Here is a 17859-nt window from a genome sequence, read left to right on the forward strand (position 1 = left end):
ACCTATCCATATTTATCTCTGTGTCTCGGGAGATATGAGCAGGACACAGCTGTGCCCTTGCTTGGATATTGCCTAATCTTTTTCAGCCCAGTATAAATATGGCTCAGTGGAATAACTGGGTTAGCGATGCTATATAATGGAATAATTTAGACTAACTAAAATGTTATGCCCTATTTCACGGGCCACAGATATAGTTATTATAGAAATTATACTGCAAGTGACTGATGGTGTATTGTTCAAACAGACATGTGGGTGCATTTTTATGTCTGTGTGTCTTGTAGTAGGAGTTGCAGTTTTGTTGCTAATGCAATAAATACAGGCAAAACACTTGAAGGGGTTTTGATTTCAAGTTGACAAAGCTTTAATGCAATACCACATAATGTGTTTTGTTTGCTACAAGTTTGAGCACGTCATTTGGAGTCAGTCTCATGTTACTTTTGATTGCCAGGCATTTGTTCATTTCTTAGGCTTTCTACATTTCAGCTCACGTTTGTATTACCAGAGTCATCTACTTAATTTGGTTTCCATATAGCCGTTCTTTCTGAAGAAAAAGGCACCCACCAGCTGCTTTTGGTTTGAGCTTGAATTACTTATTTGTCCTGGTGTCTGACTATCCCTTTCTATACCTGTTGATTTGTTAAAAATGTCAAAGCCTTATTTAAAAATGCATTTTTTTGTGTGTGTCCATATTTCACACGGTGGCACAAGGCAAACCTGAGTAAAGCACAATTTACCGACTCTTTTTCATGGTTTTCTTGCAGGATCTTAATTGCCTCATTGGGAGATATTTAACCCCACTGCAGAAAGAGACCTTCCTTACTCAGGATGAGGTATGTCAAATGCTCCCCATGTGCCTTTATGGGGTCCAGGCTTTTAAATGCCAGTACTGTTGAAATGTTCTAAGAAAAGTAGGTTACATAATCATGTGAAGTGCAGCTCTGTGTGAGGACAAGAGGGTTGGATGATGTGTGAGAGAGATGGGATGTTTGAAAATAACATGTTTTATCTGCACTTTCAACAACGAGGTTCATTTGGTTATATTCAATTTTTGGACATTTTTGTGGTTTAACTGGTAGCAAGTGATTAATAAAAATAATATTTTGAAATGCACTGGAAGGTGTTAAAATTCTTTCTTTATTTCAAATCATCTCAAATAATTTTTCTTTCAGCTGGATGTTCTGTTTGGTAACTTGCCAGAAATGGTGGAGTTCCAAGTCGAGTTTCTCAAGACTCTGGAAGACGGGACGAGACTGGTTCCTGATTTGGAGAAACTGGAGAGAGTGGATCAGTTTAAGGTATGCACTTATTCTTTGAAATATACAGCAAAAGACTAGCAACAGGTATTTAAAGACCCGACAAAGTCTTTGAATTACTGGTTGTGTGACTCCTTTTTACAGAAAATCCTCTTCTCCCTCGGAGGCTCTTTCCTGTACTATGCAGACCGGTTTAAGATCTACAGTGCTTTCTGCGCCAGCCACACCAAAGTCCCTAAGGTCCTCGTGAAGGGTGAGTAAATGTGCTTCAGAGATGCATCCCTCCTTAAAGGAGAAAGGATGCATTTAGGCTCCCAGGGCTAAAAGCTTTGCACAAATGTATGGTATATAATGAGCAGTCTCGAACACTGTCTTCTAAGCTAGTACACCCACTCCCTTCAGGACTTGACTGGATGGCTTTGTTTTCTGCATTTACATTCAGTGAGTCAACTGGTTATCTGCCACACTGTTTAAGGAGGTGCTATTAGAATAAAGCTGTTTTTCTTTTTCTTTTTCTTTTTTTTTGAAACAGTAAACAGATTTTTGTTCTGCCCACTCATGTTTAGCTGCTGTTCGATAAAAATGACCCTTCTGTAAAAACAAAACAATTCAGACCTTTTGATGTGGCTTCTAATCTCTAATGCAAGACAAAGCATGCTTGTACGCCAGTAATCTGCATAATATCAGGCTAAACATAAGCAAGCAGACAACAAACTTATAGATCTCACCCCAACCGGTCGCAGCAGATGGCCGCCCCTCCCTCAGCCTGGTTCTGCCGGAGGTTTCTTCCTGTTAAAAGGGAGTTTTTCCTTCCCACTGTCGCCAAAGTGCTTGCTCATAGGGGGTCATATGATTGTTGGGTTTTTCTCTGTATCTATGAAGCGCCTTGAGGCGACTTTTGTTGTGATTTGGCGCTATATAAATAAAATTGAATTGAATAGACCATTAGTGAAAATACTAGGAATCCAATGTTTATCAGTTACATAGAGGATAATTAAAAGTAGGTAAATAGGTAACATATGGAGGCGTTTCACTAAGTGTTCTTTTTCGGTCATTCCAGCCAAAACTGACCCCAATTTTAAGGCCTTTCTGGATGAACGAAACCCCAAGCAGCAGCACTCTTCCACACTGGAGTCTTACCTAATCAAACCCATACAGAGGGTTCTCAAGTATCCCCTCCTGCTGAAGGAGCTCTTCTCGCTCACAGACCCAGACAGTGAAGAACATTACCACCTCGACGGTAAGACAAATTCTTATAGCAGATCTCAAAAATATGTACAATCCCAACAACCCGCCTCATAACGCGATTTGTGCTGGACTGCAGTTGCCATGAAAGCCATGAACAAGGTTGCCAGCCACATCAATGAAATGCAGAAGATCCACGAGGAGTTTGGAGCTGTGTTTGATCAGCTTATCACAGAGCAGAGCAGTGAAAAGAAAGAGGTAGATCGGAGAAACCTGGCTTGGTTCTGTTATGTTAACCAAAAATGACACGCAATTGGAGCAGATTGGTTGATTATTTCGTTCCAATTACCAGGTTGCTGATCTGTCAATGGGCGATCTGCTTCTCCACAACACTGTGACATGGATTAACCCACCTGCCTCCTTAGGAAAATGGAAAAAAGAACCCCAGATGGCTACATTTGGTATGGCAGGATTGTTGATTATGTAATAAATGAATAATAAGTGTATGTATGCTGTTTGGATTCCATCTAAAAATGTCAAAACATCTGATGAAAAATGACAAATTGACTGTGATGGCACAGTCACACACGTTGTGTAAAGCGTGCACATGCATCAGGGCACATTTTGGAAAGAACTGCCTAGTAATTATGGAAAAATTCAAATGCCTTACACTCCATAAGTGACAGATTAGCAGCATTTGACAACATTTCAGTTAACTGTAATGTGGGTTGCATAGCAGTGCAATAGTTAGCACTGTTGCCTCACAATGAGAAAGCTTAGTCAGTTAAGGTCTCCCTGTGTGGAGTTTGCATGTTCTTCCTTTGCCCGTGTGGGTTTTCTTTAGGCTCTCTGGCTTCCTTTCACATCCAAAGACAGGCATGTTTGGTTAACTGGTGATTCTGAATTCCCCAATAATGTGAGGTAGACCAAGTACTTGGTCTAGAATAAAGTGCTGTAAAAATGTAGTGCTGTAAAAAAAGGTAGTCTAAAGTGCTTTGAGTAGTCAGACGGGCTAAAAAAACCCATGTGTATTAGTTGCCCCCCGACTTCTGACCATATATAGTATTAATAATAACAACAATGGTACTAATAATAATATTAACTAAGGTTTGGATAACCCCAAGGATGCTTTACAGAAGAGTAAAAATGAACTAAAACATAAATAAACAAAAAAGTCTTTTCATTTTAGCAAGAATTGTTCACAATTGTGCACAAAAAAGAGACCAGTAACCCTTCCTATGTAGTTTTTAATGAACAGACCTGTTGTTAACTTCAAAGTTACATATGTTGATTTGACATGTGACCTGAACCCCAGTGATTACTAAGTCTTTTTTTCCACCAATGCTTTCTAGTGTTCAAAACAGCAGTGGTCTTTGTTTGCAAGGAGGGGTCCAAGCAGAAGAAGAAAATGGTAGGTTTTCACAAAAACAGGATTCCATCAGCAACACCAAACCCCAATCGCAAACACATTGTTGACTTGCCTTTCCTGTGGACCATTTTTTGTCTGTAAAAACAAAAACAAAAAAATTCTTTACTTGACTGAAGGGAGGTTCCCACCGGGTCTCTGTATCTTCTGAAGAAAAAGATCCCTTCAGATTCCGTCACATGATCCCAACTGATGCCCTTCAAGTCCGGTCTATGACCAATGCAGGTATAGTAGATTACAAACTTTAGTAGCACACTAGTTCTAGCTTCAGTCCGACTAATGATTATCTCACAATATATTACCAGATTTCTACGTATATGAGACATTAGTGATGATTTCTCCCTCAGATGGCGAGGGCTCTGCTGTGTGTGAGATTATCCACACAAAATCGGAGTCAGAAGGAAGACCAGAAAGGACATTTCACTTGTGCTGCAGGTGAGGATTTCTGCTAAAGGAGGTTCAATTACACTGCAGATTACAGCTTGCCCACTACTGATAAAGTCCAGTCTGCTATCTAACGAAGTGACAAACTGTCTACCTTTCTCAGCTCTCCGGAGAGCAGAAAAGACTTTGTGAAGACAGTCCACTCCATCTTGCGAGAAAAGCATCGCCGGCAGCTCCTAAAAACAGAGAGCTTACCACTCAACCAGCAGTATGTACCCTTTGGAGGAAAACGGCTGTGTGCTCTGAAGGGAGCCCGCCCCACTATAAATAGAGCAGGTAAATGCCAGTCTGTAGATGCATTAACCCAACAGCTTCAAGTGCACAATTTATTTTTGACAGACAGGCAGAATCCTGTGGTTTTATCCTGAGTTTTTCATTTAAGGTTTTAACCAGTATTGTAGGAAGATAATTACTTTCAACCAAACTCCAAAGGGATGTACTCAAAGTAGTAAGATCATAATAATTTATCTCTCTGATGTTCTGGGGTTTTGCAGCATCTGCCCCGACTAGGACTCTCGGCCGAAGGAAGTTAGTGCGCAACCGTTTCACCATAGACACGGATATTGTTTTTGATGGTGATCCTGAACAGCAAGACCTCGTTTCACCAGAGGAGCCTGGCTCAAAACGGTCCCAGCAGGATGAGGAACCAGATCAGCAGCAGCAGCAGCAGCAGTCTGACTTGGCAGGTGACACAGACCGCTGGGTGGAAGAACAATTCGACCTAGAAGAATACGAAGATCAAGAAGAGGTGAAGGAAACTGACATCCTCAGTGACGACGACGACTTCTGCCAGACACCAACACCTGCGTCCATTGAGACTGACCTGGAGGCCCCAGTCATGGCTTTGACCTTGGAGGGTGTGGAAAGAGAGAAGATTAAATCCCCAACAGCCAGTGAGACATCTGACATGGCGAAGCAGAGAACCATGATCAATGACAAGACGGAGGATCAAAATCAGAAGGAGAAGGATGAGATTTGGGTAAGAAGGGAGCAATCAGGTTTATCCCCAGACTGTGCCACATAAAAGCAGATGCCAGAAGATAGACAGCGAGTGTTCTAGACAGCTTTACATGGGCTCCATAAAAACAAGTCATCACAAACAATGCATGAGCATTGATGTATATTGCACAGCTAGTAGAAGATATACCTTTCTTTATCTTATGCTGAATGCTTTTTTTTTGTACAGGTAAGAATATTAGTGGAGCAATACAGGAATCCAGAGTGAGGGAGCTTTTCCTGAATCGAATGCTGTTACAGGAAAGTCAAGTGTAAGCTTTGAGGGTTGAAATAATGGTACAATCACAGAGTCTAATCAGTTGCTTTGATTGGCATGGTTTGCACATTTGGGCGGCATTCTTTAGTCCTGCCTGCTGTTGCCAAATTTGGGTATTGTGAGAACATAAATATTTGTTATGTCTGTGTTACTCAGAGATATTATCATAGTTAAGGGCTGTATATTATTTGTCCTTAAAGAAATAGAACAATTAATTGCAAAGGACCGTTGTCTTGCATAGTTTACTATACTTGTGGATTTTCACATGAATATACACTGACATGTTTTGAGTACAGACTTCCTGATGTATTTGATTTTGATTTGCTGTTTATTAACTTAAAGCTATCTTTTTTTGTTACATTTAATAGGATAATAGTGGAATTATGTAAAACTCCCCTTGTCAAAGAAGCAAGGGGATTTCATTGTTTTGATTTGGCATAATCCTGTTTTACTTGAATTTGGCTGTTTCACGTGTCTTTGTTTACTGTGAAACCGTTTTGGTGACATTTACTTTTCCTCTTCAGTATTACCACTCATACACATCGATACTTAACACTCCACTTGGAACCACTCAGTATTGTACATAATACATCTGGGGTCTGTTTCAGAAAGCAGGTTTAGTAAAATAGCTGACATTGTTAACCCTGTCACAAGAGAAAAAGTCAACAGTAGGTTTTCTTTAACAAATCTGTCCAGGAGTTTCTCCCTAAAGAAGGGCCTTGGATTCCCAGACAGATACGCCTTAATAAATAATAATAATAATGATAATAATGGATACTTTATTGATCCCCATGGGGAAATTACTTGTTTTTCTCTGCATTTGACCCATTCACTCAGTGAAGCAGTGGGCAGCCCACTAAGCAGGCGCCCGGGGAGCAGTGTGTAGGGACGGTACCTTGCTCAGGGGTACCTCAGGGTAGCCGTTAAGTGGATTCGAACCGCCGACCTTCCGATCATGGGGCGACCACTTTACCTACTGAGCTACCCCTGAGCTATCCCTGCCCCCCAAATGTGACTGTGTGGACATTTAGGCGCCTGTCAGGTTGTGAACCACTTCAAAGCACTGGAACATTTACCTTGTATTACTGTAGTAATCACAGTTTAGCACCAATTTGTATCAACATTTAGACACATCAAATACTCATTCATTAAACATGTGTCATGTAACGAGGAGTGAATAATGTTCATGATTACATGATTGTGTAAATACATGTCAGTAGAGCTGCAAATGAAATGACTAAGACTCTAAAAATAAACTAGCTATAGTTTAAAAGTGAGTTTTTACATATAAGCTGATATTGGTTTAGTATGGTCTGACAGCATTACATGTTGAGATATTTACAAACTTTAAAATACATCGGCTCACTATCATTAAATCTAGAGCCCATAGCTAAGAATTCCCATTCAGTTTGAACCTAGGCACAACCTCATATCCATATTTTATTCGCTTTATTTATTTCTGTCCCCATCGATTGAACCAGCCTTTTTTGAACCCTATCTCAGGGTTTATCAGTTCAGAGTTCAGGGTAAGCTTAGAGTTTGTAAACCTGCTTCCTGAAAGAGACTTCAGCTTCTTTAAAAAATGTCTTGTGTGTTCAAAATGATTGTTCACTAGTATTGGAATACAATGCAATGTTCTTATTTATTCATATGTAAATTAATTTGTTAGCACCAAACACAGTTGTGTTTTTTTTTTGTTTGTTTGTTTTTGTTTTTTTCCACTGAGAAAGTCCAAATTTGCTCAAGCAATCAAGGGAAAGACTTGCCGTGTGCAAAATGAAAGAAGTCATACTTGTAAACAATTCATTGTGCTACTAAGACTGCGTTTTTATTACTGTGTGTATATAGAAATGTACTGATATCATAATAAAAACAGTTGTTTCCTACTTATAATTTAACATGTGTGGTTGGTGTGGTTTTAATCAGCAGCCTCATTTACTCCCTGCAGCTCAGCAGATACCAAGTCTACAGGACCATTTTGTGATGGGAGAAAACAAAAATGTCAAGTCGACATGCTTGTAAACAACAGAACTAAGTGACTAATCGATGCTCAGCTACCTTAAAGCAACACTTAGAGACTGACTGCAATTGCAACAAGTGGAAAACTTAAAGCTGAACTTTAGAAGACATTAAGAGCCACTCAGAGTGTTTGCTAGCTTCGGCTCACTAAGTGTCTGAGTGATGGTGCGCAACCTAAATCGCCATTAACAGAGAAAACACAAAAATGTCTGCAGTCAGTGTTTAGTGTTCACATAACAGGAATGAAGCAAGCTGAGAATTATTAACAACGATTGATTTAATCTAAATCTATACATTCTATAACTGGATATAGAAAATGAACACCGTACTTTCCAATATGCCTCCTCTAAATGAGTAATTTGAGGTGTGGTCATTACATGGACATTTTTTCTAATGAGAAACTATTGCATTTCAGTGCTAGTGAGTCATTTCCTATTTCGTTAAAGCTCTTTTTGCCAGTCAGGTTTTTTGAGAAATACAAAGGCGGGTGCAACAGATGAGCAAGGGGGAACGGTGGCCAAAAAATTCAGGAAGTGCATGAGCAAAGATAAACAATGGTTGCAGGAAGACCCTTCTCTGGCATCTGCTTTTTGCACACAACCTTAAAAAAGATCAAATCACAACAATATGAACTGGAACGTGTTTTAGCAAACTGATACTGAAGGGCTATTGTGTTTTAAACGGTCTACTGTCTTAAGCGGGAGAAACACTGCTGCAAAAAGCACATGGAACAAGAGTTCAAAAGAACAAATCTACATTCCAGATTACAGAATGCCAAAAATAGAAAATGTAAGTTTAAATTGTCTATTAAAGGTAACGTCCTCTTGTACATTAGTCAAAACATTACATCTGTAACCCTGTTATGAGCTGTAGACAACTGTCTTCCACCATTGTTGAATTCTCTGCTTCCTTGGAAAAGAACAATTTCTTCAGTATTTTCAAGCTAACATCAGGAAGAATGGCAGCACTCTACAATCAGTGGGTACCTTATCTCTTTTATAACTGAGCTCTCTGCCCCCCACCCCCAGCCAGCACATCCTTGTCAATCACCACCCCCAACACAAAAGCTCTGGTGCTCCTTTTAGATCAAGGGGAAAGATCTCTTCAGACTTACAGCCTTGTGATGTGAAGCAATACAGTACAGTTCTGAATGACACGACTCCTTGATTAAATATCTGCCAAGAGATAAATGGAACCATCCTAATTTATGGGATTATTTATCTTTTAATATCTCTATTTATAATCTTTATGTATTCATAAAAGGATATTACAAAGCAACTAATAAATGAATGATGAAAGAAAATCAAAGACTAAATCTAAAATCAAAAGAAACAGCCAAAACATTAGAAGAGGCCAAATGACCCATGTGGTACAAACACATTAGCCAGCTCAGCAACACCAAAAGGACTGAAAAGCCACAGAAAGCGAAAAATATGGGGAAAGAAAGGAAAATTTATGGCATAGGCATGTAAGGCTTATTGATGATGTGACTAGTGATAGAAGTAGCAGGATGAATTCTGTACATGTGTACACATGTACAGGGCTGTACTCTCCTCTGTTTTAGCCAAATGCTGCTAGCCGGATTATATGGTGATTTAAGGTGCAAATGGATAATGACCCAAAGCATTTTGCAAAAGCAAACCAACAGTTTCTCAAAGCAGAGAACTGAAATATTCCCCAGTGTCACGACAGTCCCCTAAGCTCAACTCAACACAGCGTGCTTTTGAGTTGTTAAATACCAAACTAAATGCAGAGAGCTGCACAAAGAAGCAGTAAATGTTTGGCTGGCAGAGCGTTTCCAGCGAAGAAACACAGTTCTAGGCTGTTGAAAATGGGGGGCTATGTACAAAAGTAGCTGTAATTGCTAAAGAAATAATTATGGACCGTAAAACACAAAAAACAAGTCAGCAGGTGGGGCTGTTCTGTAGCAGTAGGTACCAGGTACCTTTTAACCTACTTCTATGTGTATTGTCTTAAGACAAACAATGCTACATTTCTACTAATCTATAAAACAGGGCTTTGCCTTGCATTAGATTTTAAAAATACTAAGTGCAAAACAAGATTTTAAGCTTGGTATTAAGGCTTAAAATATGGTTCATATTGTATGGATAGCACAGAACATTTGGAATCTTAAACTATGCAATGTTTCTTATACAACAGATAAGAAATAATTGTCTTGTCCTTCCCCAATCGCCCACACTTAGATTGGAAGTCTTCATTTGAAGTAGTTCACCAAACAGTGGATAATGCGTAACATCCCTAAAGAGGTGCCTGCTTCTCACTCTAATGTACACTGTTTATTCATGCGCCATTTGAATGCTGGTAATTGCTAGCAAGATCAGTTTGGCTTCCTGCTTTCAGTGGCTCCTGCTACTGACACCCAAACTTCAGGATGGAGTGTAAGGTGTATGTTTCTCTCCTGGCCCTGACTCCTGAGCTGCAGCCAGCAAGGGGGCTGACGTGCTGCTCTCTGGCATTGGTTAGCCTCCTGCTGCTCAGTCAAATGAGTCTGCAGTGGACATCATGCATCTGAAACAATCAGCAAGCTAACCAGTTGGTCCTCATGATTCTAATGAGCTGTATTAGGTTCCTTATCCCTCTATCATCGAAAGGTCACGTTACCCAATGCTGATCAATGCCAAGCATAGGGAGCTTGGAGAGGTTTTCTACACTAGAATAATTTTTCTCAGCACTACATTTTGCATATATAGTTAAAAACAAAAAAAGAAGCAGAAGTACAAACAAATTACATCGTGCACTTTTCCAAATACTTATGGACTAACGAAAGAAATCAGCAGGTGGTGCTGCGGATTAGGTATCCACTGAACCTGCTTTATGTGTAACATCCAGAGGCAGACTAAACTAAGTTTCTAGAGTAATCTAAGTAAGAACTAATATCTCTAAATTTGACAAATTAGCACTTTTGGGGTAAAAGAAAATTGTATACACCACTTATAACACTTAACATCTCCAAGCAAGCACCCATTTTCCACTCTGACGTATGCGGTTGTTTCGTGTGATGTTTATGTGCCAGCGCTTACTTGGAGGCTCAGTATTGGTGTCAAGCCTTTGTGTTTTAGTTCTGATGTTCCTGAAAAAAATATTTTGCTGTATGCACATTGGTTAATTTGTTTTATTGTTTTTAGTAATAATAAAAATATTAGGAGTAATAGTAATATTATGCAACTGCAGTTTATACGGTACTATACTGTAGAACAAGGGAGTCCACATGTTTTTAACCATAATGAAATGCAGAAAATACTGAGAGGTTAATGCTCACAAACACTGAGATTTTAAATTTATCACAGATTTTTCTAATTTAGTTATAGTTTTTTTTCCCCATCTTATAATCTATATACAAGAAACCATAAGCCATCTTATTTAGCTTTATGAAAATGATTACTCTAGTAACTGTTTTACCAAATTTAAAGACTAACTCATTTCAGTTGAAACAGTAAAAGAATTATCAGCCTTCTTCCTGGAATGTGTAGTCATATTTACATTCAACAGGTGCCACACTGCATCTACAATCTTGTACCATTTTATCTGAGTTGAATCTATATTTTCTATATTTAATCTATATACATTTTTTAATTAAAATTGATCTAAAATCAAAATTCACAGCTGTGAATACACACTACAACATAGGTTTCTTCACAGCTGCAGGTTTCTCCCTATGAGGATACATGTTTACATTCAAAGCAGGTGAGGATGTGATGATGGTATCACTCAGCAAACCTGTCCAGCAGGTTTTGCAGTTTCTGTTCCTGTTTTATGACCTCTCCTGTTACATCTCTCTCTCTGTCATTCTTTGTCTCACCTGCTTCTCAGAAACGAGGTGAGCAGCAGGGCATTGCACGTCCTAGACCAGGTTTAAATAAAGGAGTGGCTTTTTCACCTTGTAATTCCCTGCTGTTTTTTTCCCTCTTTACCTGAAATCAGACGGACAGTCTCCCTTGTAAATCGTGCCAAATACCTGGCACAATTCAGGAAAACAAAATCGACTTAAATGTCTAGAAAGCATCCTTCTACGAACAAATTAATCTATACTTTCAATCACAGGTGGTAAATAATACCGGGTTCAATGGCCACAACAGATCATTTTGCTTACATCTGATGTATTATATACACAAAAAATGTAGCTTTGAATGTGAGCTCTTGTTGCAGGGAAATGGGACCATCTGGATGTAATCATCTGTATGTGGGCTTGCATTGAAAACAGTGAATGCGTTGCTTCTGAGAATGACTAAACATAAATTTTTTCTTGGATTTTTTTCAATATTCAACAGGCTAATTCATTGCTGTTCACTTCAAGGCTTGTATTACTTGTAATACTTAGTCTAGTTACTCCAGGCTTTGTTTGGGTGGCCTTGGAATATATTTATAACACATAAGACCCAAACCAATCTTATAAGAATTTTACAAGCTGCCACTGTATAGTAAAATGGCCTGTAAATGGCCTGTATTTGTATAGCGCTTTACTAGTCCCTAAGGACCCCAAAGCGCTTTACATATCCAGTCATCCACCCATTCACACACACATTCACACACTGGTGATGGCAAGCTACAGTGGGGCAAAAAAGTATTTAGTCAGCCACCGATTGTGCAAGTTCCCCCACTTAAAATGATGACAGAGGTCAGTAATTTGCACCAGAGGTACACTTCAACTGTGAGAGACAGAATGTGAAAAAAAAATCCATGAATCCACATGGTAGGATTTGTAAAGAATTTATTCGTAAATCAGGGTGGAAAATAAGTATTTGGTCACCTCAAACAAGGAAAATCTCTGGCTCTCACAGACCTGTAACGTCTTCTGTAAGAAGCTTTTCTGTCCCCCACTCGTTACCTGTATGAATGGCACCTGTTTGAACTCCTCATCATCTGTATAAAAGACACCTGTCCACAGCCTCAAACAGTCAGACTCCAAACTCCGCCATGGCCAAGACCAAAGAGCTTTCGAAGGACACCAGGAAAAGTAAAGTATTGTAGACCTGCACCAGACTGGGAAGACTGAATCTACAATAGGCAAGCAGCTTGGTGTGAAAAAATCAACTGTGGGAGCAATCATCAGAAAATGGAAGACATACAAGACCACTGATAATCTTCCTCGATCTGGGGCTCCACGCAAGATCTCATCCCGTGGGGTCAAAATGATCATGAGAACGGTGAGCAAAGATCCCAGAACCACACGGGGGGACCTGGTGAATGACCTGCAGAGAGCTGGGACCAAAGTAACAAAGGTCACCATCAGTAACACACTACAACGGCAGGGAATCAAATCCCGCAGTGCCAGACGTGTTCCGCTGCTGAAGCCAGTGCATGTCCAGGCCCGTCTGAAGTTTGCCAGAGAGCACATGGATGATACAGCAGAGGATTGGGAGAATGTCATGTGGTCAGATGAAACCAAAGTAGAACTTTTTGGTATAAACTCAACTCGTCGTGTTTGGAGGAAGAAGAATACTGAGTTGCATCCCAAGAACACCATACCTACTGTGAAGCATGGGGGTGGAAACATCATGCTATGGGGCTGTTTTTCTGCCAAGGGGACAGGACGACTGATCCGTGTTAAGGACAGAATGAATGGGGCCATGTATCGTGAGATTTTGAGCCAAAACCTCCTTCCATCAGTGAGAACTTTGAAGATGAAACGAGGCTGGGTCTTCCAACATGACAATGATCCAAAACACACTGCCCGGGCAACAAAGGAGTGGCTCCGTAAGAAGCATTTGAAAGTCCTGGAGTGGCCTAGCCAGTCTCCAGACCTCCGAAACCAGTATGATAACATTACAGGAATGCTGATAGTATCGCAGTTTTAAAGCTTTGTAAAAGAGGTGCACTGGGCAGTGTTTTCATTAGACAAGAGACGAGAGACGAAACTTTATCCTTCCAAACAATGCAGGCAAAATCTGAGATTTTAGCACTGGTCCTGGGCGCCCTGGGCTTATGTGGGACAATAGTCACCACTTGTCTGCCCCATTGGAGGGTTTCTGCCTTCATCGGTGCCAACATCATCGTCATGGAGGAGCTCTTAGAGGGCTTGTGGATGAACTGCTACCGACAGGCTAACATCAACATCCAGTGCAAGGTGTATGACTCGCTGTTAATTCTCCCACCAGAGCTGCAGGCAGCGAGGGGGCTCATGTGTGTCTCCATAGTCCTGGCTTTCATCTCGTTGTTGCTCACAGGATTCGGGATCCAGAAGAGCAGCTGTTGTGGTGACAATTTAAAGAGTAAGAATATCACCTATGCATTAGGAGGGATTCTGTTTCTACTTTCCTTTTTGACCACACTCATCCCCGTAAGCTGGGTGGCCCATACTGTCATCAGTAACTTCTATAACCCAACAACGCTGGATGCTCAGAAGCGGGAGCTGGGATTGTCCCTCTTCATTGGCTGGGCCACTTCTGGTGTTTTGCTAATCACCGGGATCATTGTGCTGGTTAGGTACAGCAAACGCAGTGCAAAGGAAGATCAGCGCTACATTGAAGCATATCATATGGTGGAAAGGAATGAACAGAAGGCGGACAGTGTTGACTTTTCAAGAGCGAAATCTAGTTTTCATACAAATCAGGAATATGTGTAAATAACTGTACTGCAGTGTACTAATTGCATATTAGATGTCTCTCCGTATATTTATGAGCAACATGTGTTTTATTTGCAATGATATATTTAAATCAATATGTAACCATGTTCTATTGTACTATGCATTTGTCTTGTCTGCACTGTTTGGTTTACAGATGCAGCAAAAATATTTGGTTAATATGCTGTACACGAATAAACAACATTGCCTGTGTTTAAAGTAATATAATTTTTGGCAAATCTATATTATCACTGATCAACAATACACTGCTTGCAGTGGCTATCACCGATCAACTTCAATCTTAATGCAGCTCTTACTCCAATGACCCTGAGAATGTCATCACTGTTTTTAAGTACTTTTTTGGCTGCAAGTCTGTATTTTCTGTATTTATTTAAGTCATTTTTGTTGTGCTTAATGATGAATTTCTCATCTGAGACATGACAAATGCAACTGCTTCCCTGTCTTATTTCATTATATTTCATGATCTAATAATCCCGCCAACCAAGTGAACAGATAATTTATTAAAATCTTTAATTCAGTTTGTTTGTGTGATTCAATTCATAGAATTTCTACTTTTTTGTGGAAAGCAAATACTTGACCAACACTCCATTCAGGTATTTTTCTTGTACTAAAAACCTAAGGTGGAAAAGTGAAAACAGCCAATGAAGAAGTGCCTCATTTTCACATTTGACAGAACAGAAACTAAAATGTTTCTGTGGCTGCAACAAGGGAACGACCCTGTGTGATAATGACAAAAGGCCCTCCCTCTCAGGTTTCTTTGTGCGACACCTTTTCATCAGCTCGTCTTACGTGTAGAGAAGCAGTGCGTTTCACATCTGTGATCATCCACCCATCAGCTTTCTGTTTGTGAGATGGAGTCGTTTCCTACGCCCATTAGTGTAGTTGGATGCTACAGTTGTTATATTAGTTTTATTCATTTTTTCAACATTTATAGCAAGTCTTTTTTATCTGGCAAATCCTTTCAAATGATAAAACTGGCCACACATTGCATTAGTTAATTTTAAGTTAGCACATGTAATAGTACTGAGATATTACATCGTATGTTCACAATACATTTTCCCTATGCTAAATGTTCTCTAAAATTACGTCAAGTATTTCCGTGTAGTATTAAAAATATCTTACATACTTTTCATTAACTTTGACTTTTTTTGCTTGATTTTTTTTTTAAATATGATGTTGATTAAACCTTGATGTTACTGTGGTAACAAGATTTAGTGATTTTTAATAACTAAAAACTAACGACTGATCATTAGTACTGGAGGTATTCAAAACAAGCAGCACTCCTTTGTGTCTCGCCATTTATCTGATGGCTCTGAAGCAGCTTAACCAGTAAGGCTGCATTGCATCATTAGCATAGTTTTTGTGGGTGTATAAGTTCCTCAACTTGTTGTTGTTCTCAGATTTTTCTCTTCAGCTGTATAAGTGCACCAGAAGGTTGAGATTAAGCTTTCTGTGTTAACCAGAATGGCCACTTACACTGCTTACAGTGGCTACAGCAAGCCACCTCAATCTTATGTTGGCAGTTACTACGATGGGAAGCCGGCGCTGACAAATGGAGAGTACGGAGAGTATGGGGACTCTGTATATGAGGAAAAGAAGAAAATTGAAAAACGGAAGCAACAAAATGCTATCTGCTGTGAAGTAGTAGCTCTCATCATTGGCTTCATTGGACTAATTGGCGTTGCCGCTGTGACGGGCCTGCCGATGTGGAAGGTAACAGCCTTTATTCAGGAGAACATTATTGTCATGGAGACCCGCTGGGAGGGTTTGTGGATGAACTGCTACAGACAAGCCAACATCAGAATGCAATGTAAAGTGTACGATTCCCTGCTGTTTCTGCCTCCTGATCTCCAGGCTGCCAGGGGTCTGATGTGCAGCTCTGTGGCTCTGACCACCTTCGCCCTTATTGTTTCAGCAGTGGGGATGAAATGCACAAAAGTGGTGGACCACCGGGCTCGTACCAAGCATATTGTTCTTGTGGCTGGTGGCTGCCTGTTCCTCATGGGTTGCCTTACAACCATAATTCCCGTGTCCTGGACAGCCCATGTCATCATCCAAGATTTTTACAACCCTCTACTGATTGATGCCCAGCGTAGAGAGCTCGGGGAGGCCCTTTACATTGGCTGGGTGACTTCAGCGTTGCTTTTCAGTGCCGGAGTGATCCTGCTTTGCCGCCATGCTCCCCGCACCCAAGATCCAGATGAAAGGTTTCAATACAACCCCACAGGAAGCTTCTACCAACCCGCATACACCTACCAGCCAGCATATACCTACCAGCCTGCTTACTCTGCAGCCCCACCAGGATCTGTGATATACGCACCAAGTCAATACTAAAGATTTTTGGACTTTTTTTAAAATAAACTTGCCAAAATTTGGCACATTTGATGAGGAGAACTGATTAACTGTCGTTCACTTGAAACAACCAGATATTTCTTTACTTATCAAAGTGTACTGCAAATACTCCGAATCATTATGGACTTGAATGTGTTTCGATGCTGACAAACTGCTGGATTTCTATATTCCTTGTTTGGGGGTTTTTTTTTAACCCTTTTGCTTAACTCACACTAAATTATATTCTAGCACAGTATGTGTAATCTATTACATCTGTTAATGTTACAACAATTGCATGTTGATATTGCGTTCTTTACAGTTTCTGACTTGCTCTCCAAGAACAAATTGTCAACTAGGCCCTTTTTTCAGATTGTAAACCAGTGATTTGTTTTCAACACTGTTATAAATTAAAATATTACATACAAGTTTTTTCAAAATGCTGGCCAAAATATCTGGCCAAATTTATTTTTTTCCTAATAAAGTAAATGGCTTGTAAAAGAGAATCTTGTTGTATTTTTTTCCCCAATGTCTAACACAACAGTACATAACTGATCAAGAAGTTAAAGGTGCATTATAATGTAAGCAGTGTTTCAGTGCTGACAAATGATCTTAAATTTGTTGTAAATTTCCAAAACCTCCAACTGAAACTGCACTTTCTTCACTCACTAGTGAGCAAATGGAAATATATGTCATTTCTATTGTAGTGTGTGGAAATGTGCCTAAACTAGTAAAACCAGGCTGTTTACACAGATCCACCCACTGTACAAACCTACCAGGTGACTTTATTTCAACCAAACAGGAATTGGTTGCTTTTTTTTTTTTTTTCCCCTGAGAGGAGAGTGACACAAGAGACCCAGACAAGAAATCCAGTACTGACAGTCATGCATGTGTAACATTTGAGACCCTTAAAGCAAACCAAAATATATAAGAATATTTAAAAAATATACAAACGCACACACGCACGTACAAATTGTTTCCTTTTCACGGTACTTCTAAAATGTACTTATCAAATGTATAAAAAAAAATGTTGAATATTTGTCATAATTTGCCATACTTTGTTCTTTTTCCCCCCGCCGTTCTACTACTACTCATATTCTGTTAAAACTACACATCTCTCATATCTTTCATACACACACAGAAGCAGACTTCCCCCGACCCCACTGTTTGTCTTGTCTGTTGTGCGCTCCTGTCTTTAACAGTGTGCTTTACAAAAATGGGGGACAAAGAGTTTTGTCCATTGCTGTTATTTTGTGTCTCCAGTTCCCCTACATGCCCATGTACCATGAGGCCCTCCACAATAGCAGTAAATGATTAAAAATAAAGATGA

At 39.8% G+C, this 17859-nt stretch overlaps 3 protein-coding genes across 7 annotated transcripts in view; all 3 read left to right on the forward strand.

Annotated features, from left to right (window-relative positions):
- LOC146654476 (rho guanine nucleotide exchange factor TIAM1-like) overlaps positions 1-7479 on the forward strand; it is a 41110-nt gene extending 33631 nt beyond the window's left edge. For all 5 annotated transcript variants that reach the window (XM_085429505.1, XM_085429508.1, XM_085429509.1 and 2 more), the window contains 11 exons: positions 762-830; positions 1170-1295; positions 1398-1506; positions 2314-2493; positions 2578-2696; positions 2791-2899; positions 3791-3849; positions 3984-4089; positions 4212-4299; positions 4412-4584; positions 4803-7479. In XM_085429505.1, coding sequence (XP_085285631.1) covers positions 762-830; positions 1170-1295; positions 1398-1506; positions 2314-2493; positions 2578-2696; positions 2791-2899; positions 3791-3849; positions 3984-4089; positions 4212-4299; positions 4412-4584; positions 4803-5332 — 1668 coding nt within the window. In that variant the 3' untranslated portion in view covers positions 5333-7479. The remainder of the gene's footprint in view (positions 1-761; positions 831-1169; positions 1296-1397; positions 1507-2313; positions 2494-2577; positions 2697-2790; positions 2900-3790; positions 3850-3983; positions 4090-4211; positions 4300-4411; positions 4585-4802) is intronic.
- Positions 7480-13385: 5906 nt separating this feature from the next.
- LOC146654477 (claudin-17-like) lies at positions 13386-14713 on the forward strand. The gene has a single exon (XM_085379804.1). The coding sequence runs from the start codon at positions 13494-13496 to the stop codon at positions 14181-14183; it is 690 nt and encodes a 229-aa protein (XP_085235930.1). The 5' UTR covers positions 13386-13493; the 3' UTR covers positions 14184-14713.
- An 888-nt stretch (positions 14714-15601) lies between these two features.
- cldn8.2 (claudin 8.2) lies at positions 15602-17035 on the forward strand. Its single transcript, XM_085380748.1, has one exon. The coding sequence runs from the start codon at positions 15666-15668 to the stop codon at positions 16533-16535; it is 870 nt and encodes a 289-aa protein (XP_085236874.1). The 5' UTR covers positions 15602-15665; the 3' UTR covers positions 16536-17035.
- Positions 17036-17859: the final 824 nt, after the last annotated feature.

This window comes from Rhamphochromis longiceps, linkage group LG14 (assembly GCF_057381845.1).
Source record: "Rhamphochromis longiceps isolate RC_006_pf linkage group LG14, R_longiceps_female_GT1.1, whole genome shotgun sequence".
NCBI classification, from domain to species: domain Eukaryota; kingdom Metazoa; phylum Chordata; class Actinopteri; order Cichliformes; family Cichlidae; genus Rhamphochromis; species Rhamphochromis longiceps.

Excerpts from the sequence above, each read along its gene's own strand:
- cldn8.2 (XM_085380748.1), top strand. The coding sequence starts at position 15,666 with ATGGCCACTTACACTGCTTACAGTGGCTACAGCAAGCCACCTCAATCT.
- LOC146654477 (XM_085379804.1), top strand. The coding sequence starts at position 13,494 with ATGCAGGCAAAATCTGAGATTTTAGCACTGGTCCTGGGCGCCCTGGGC.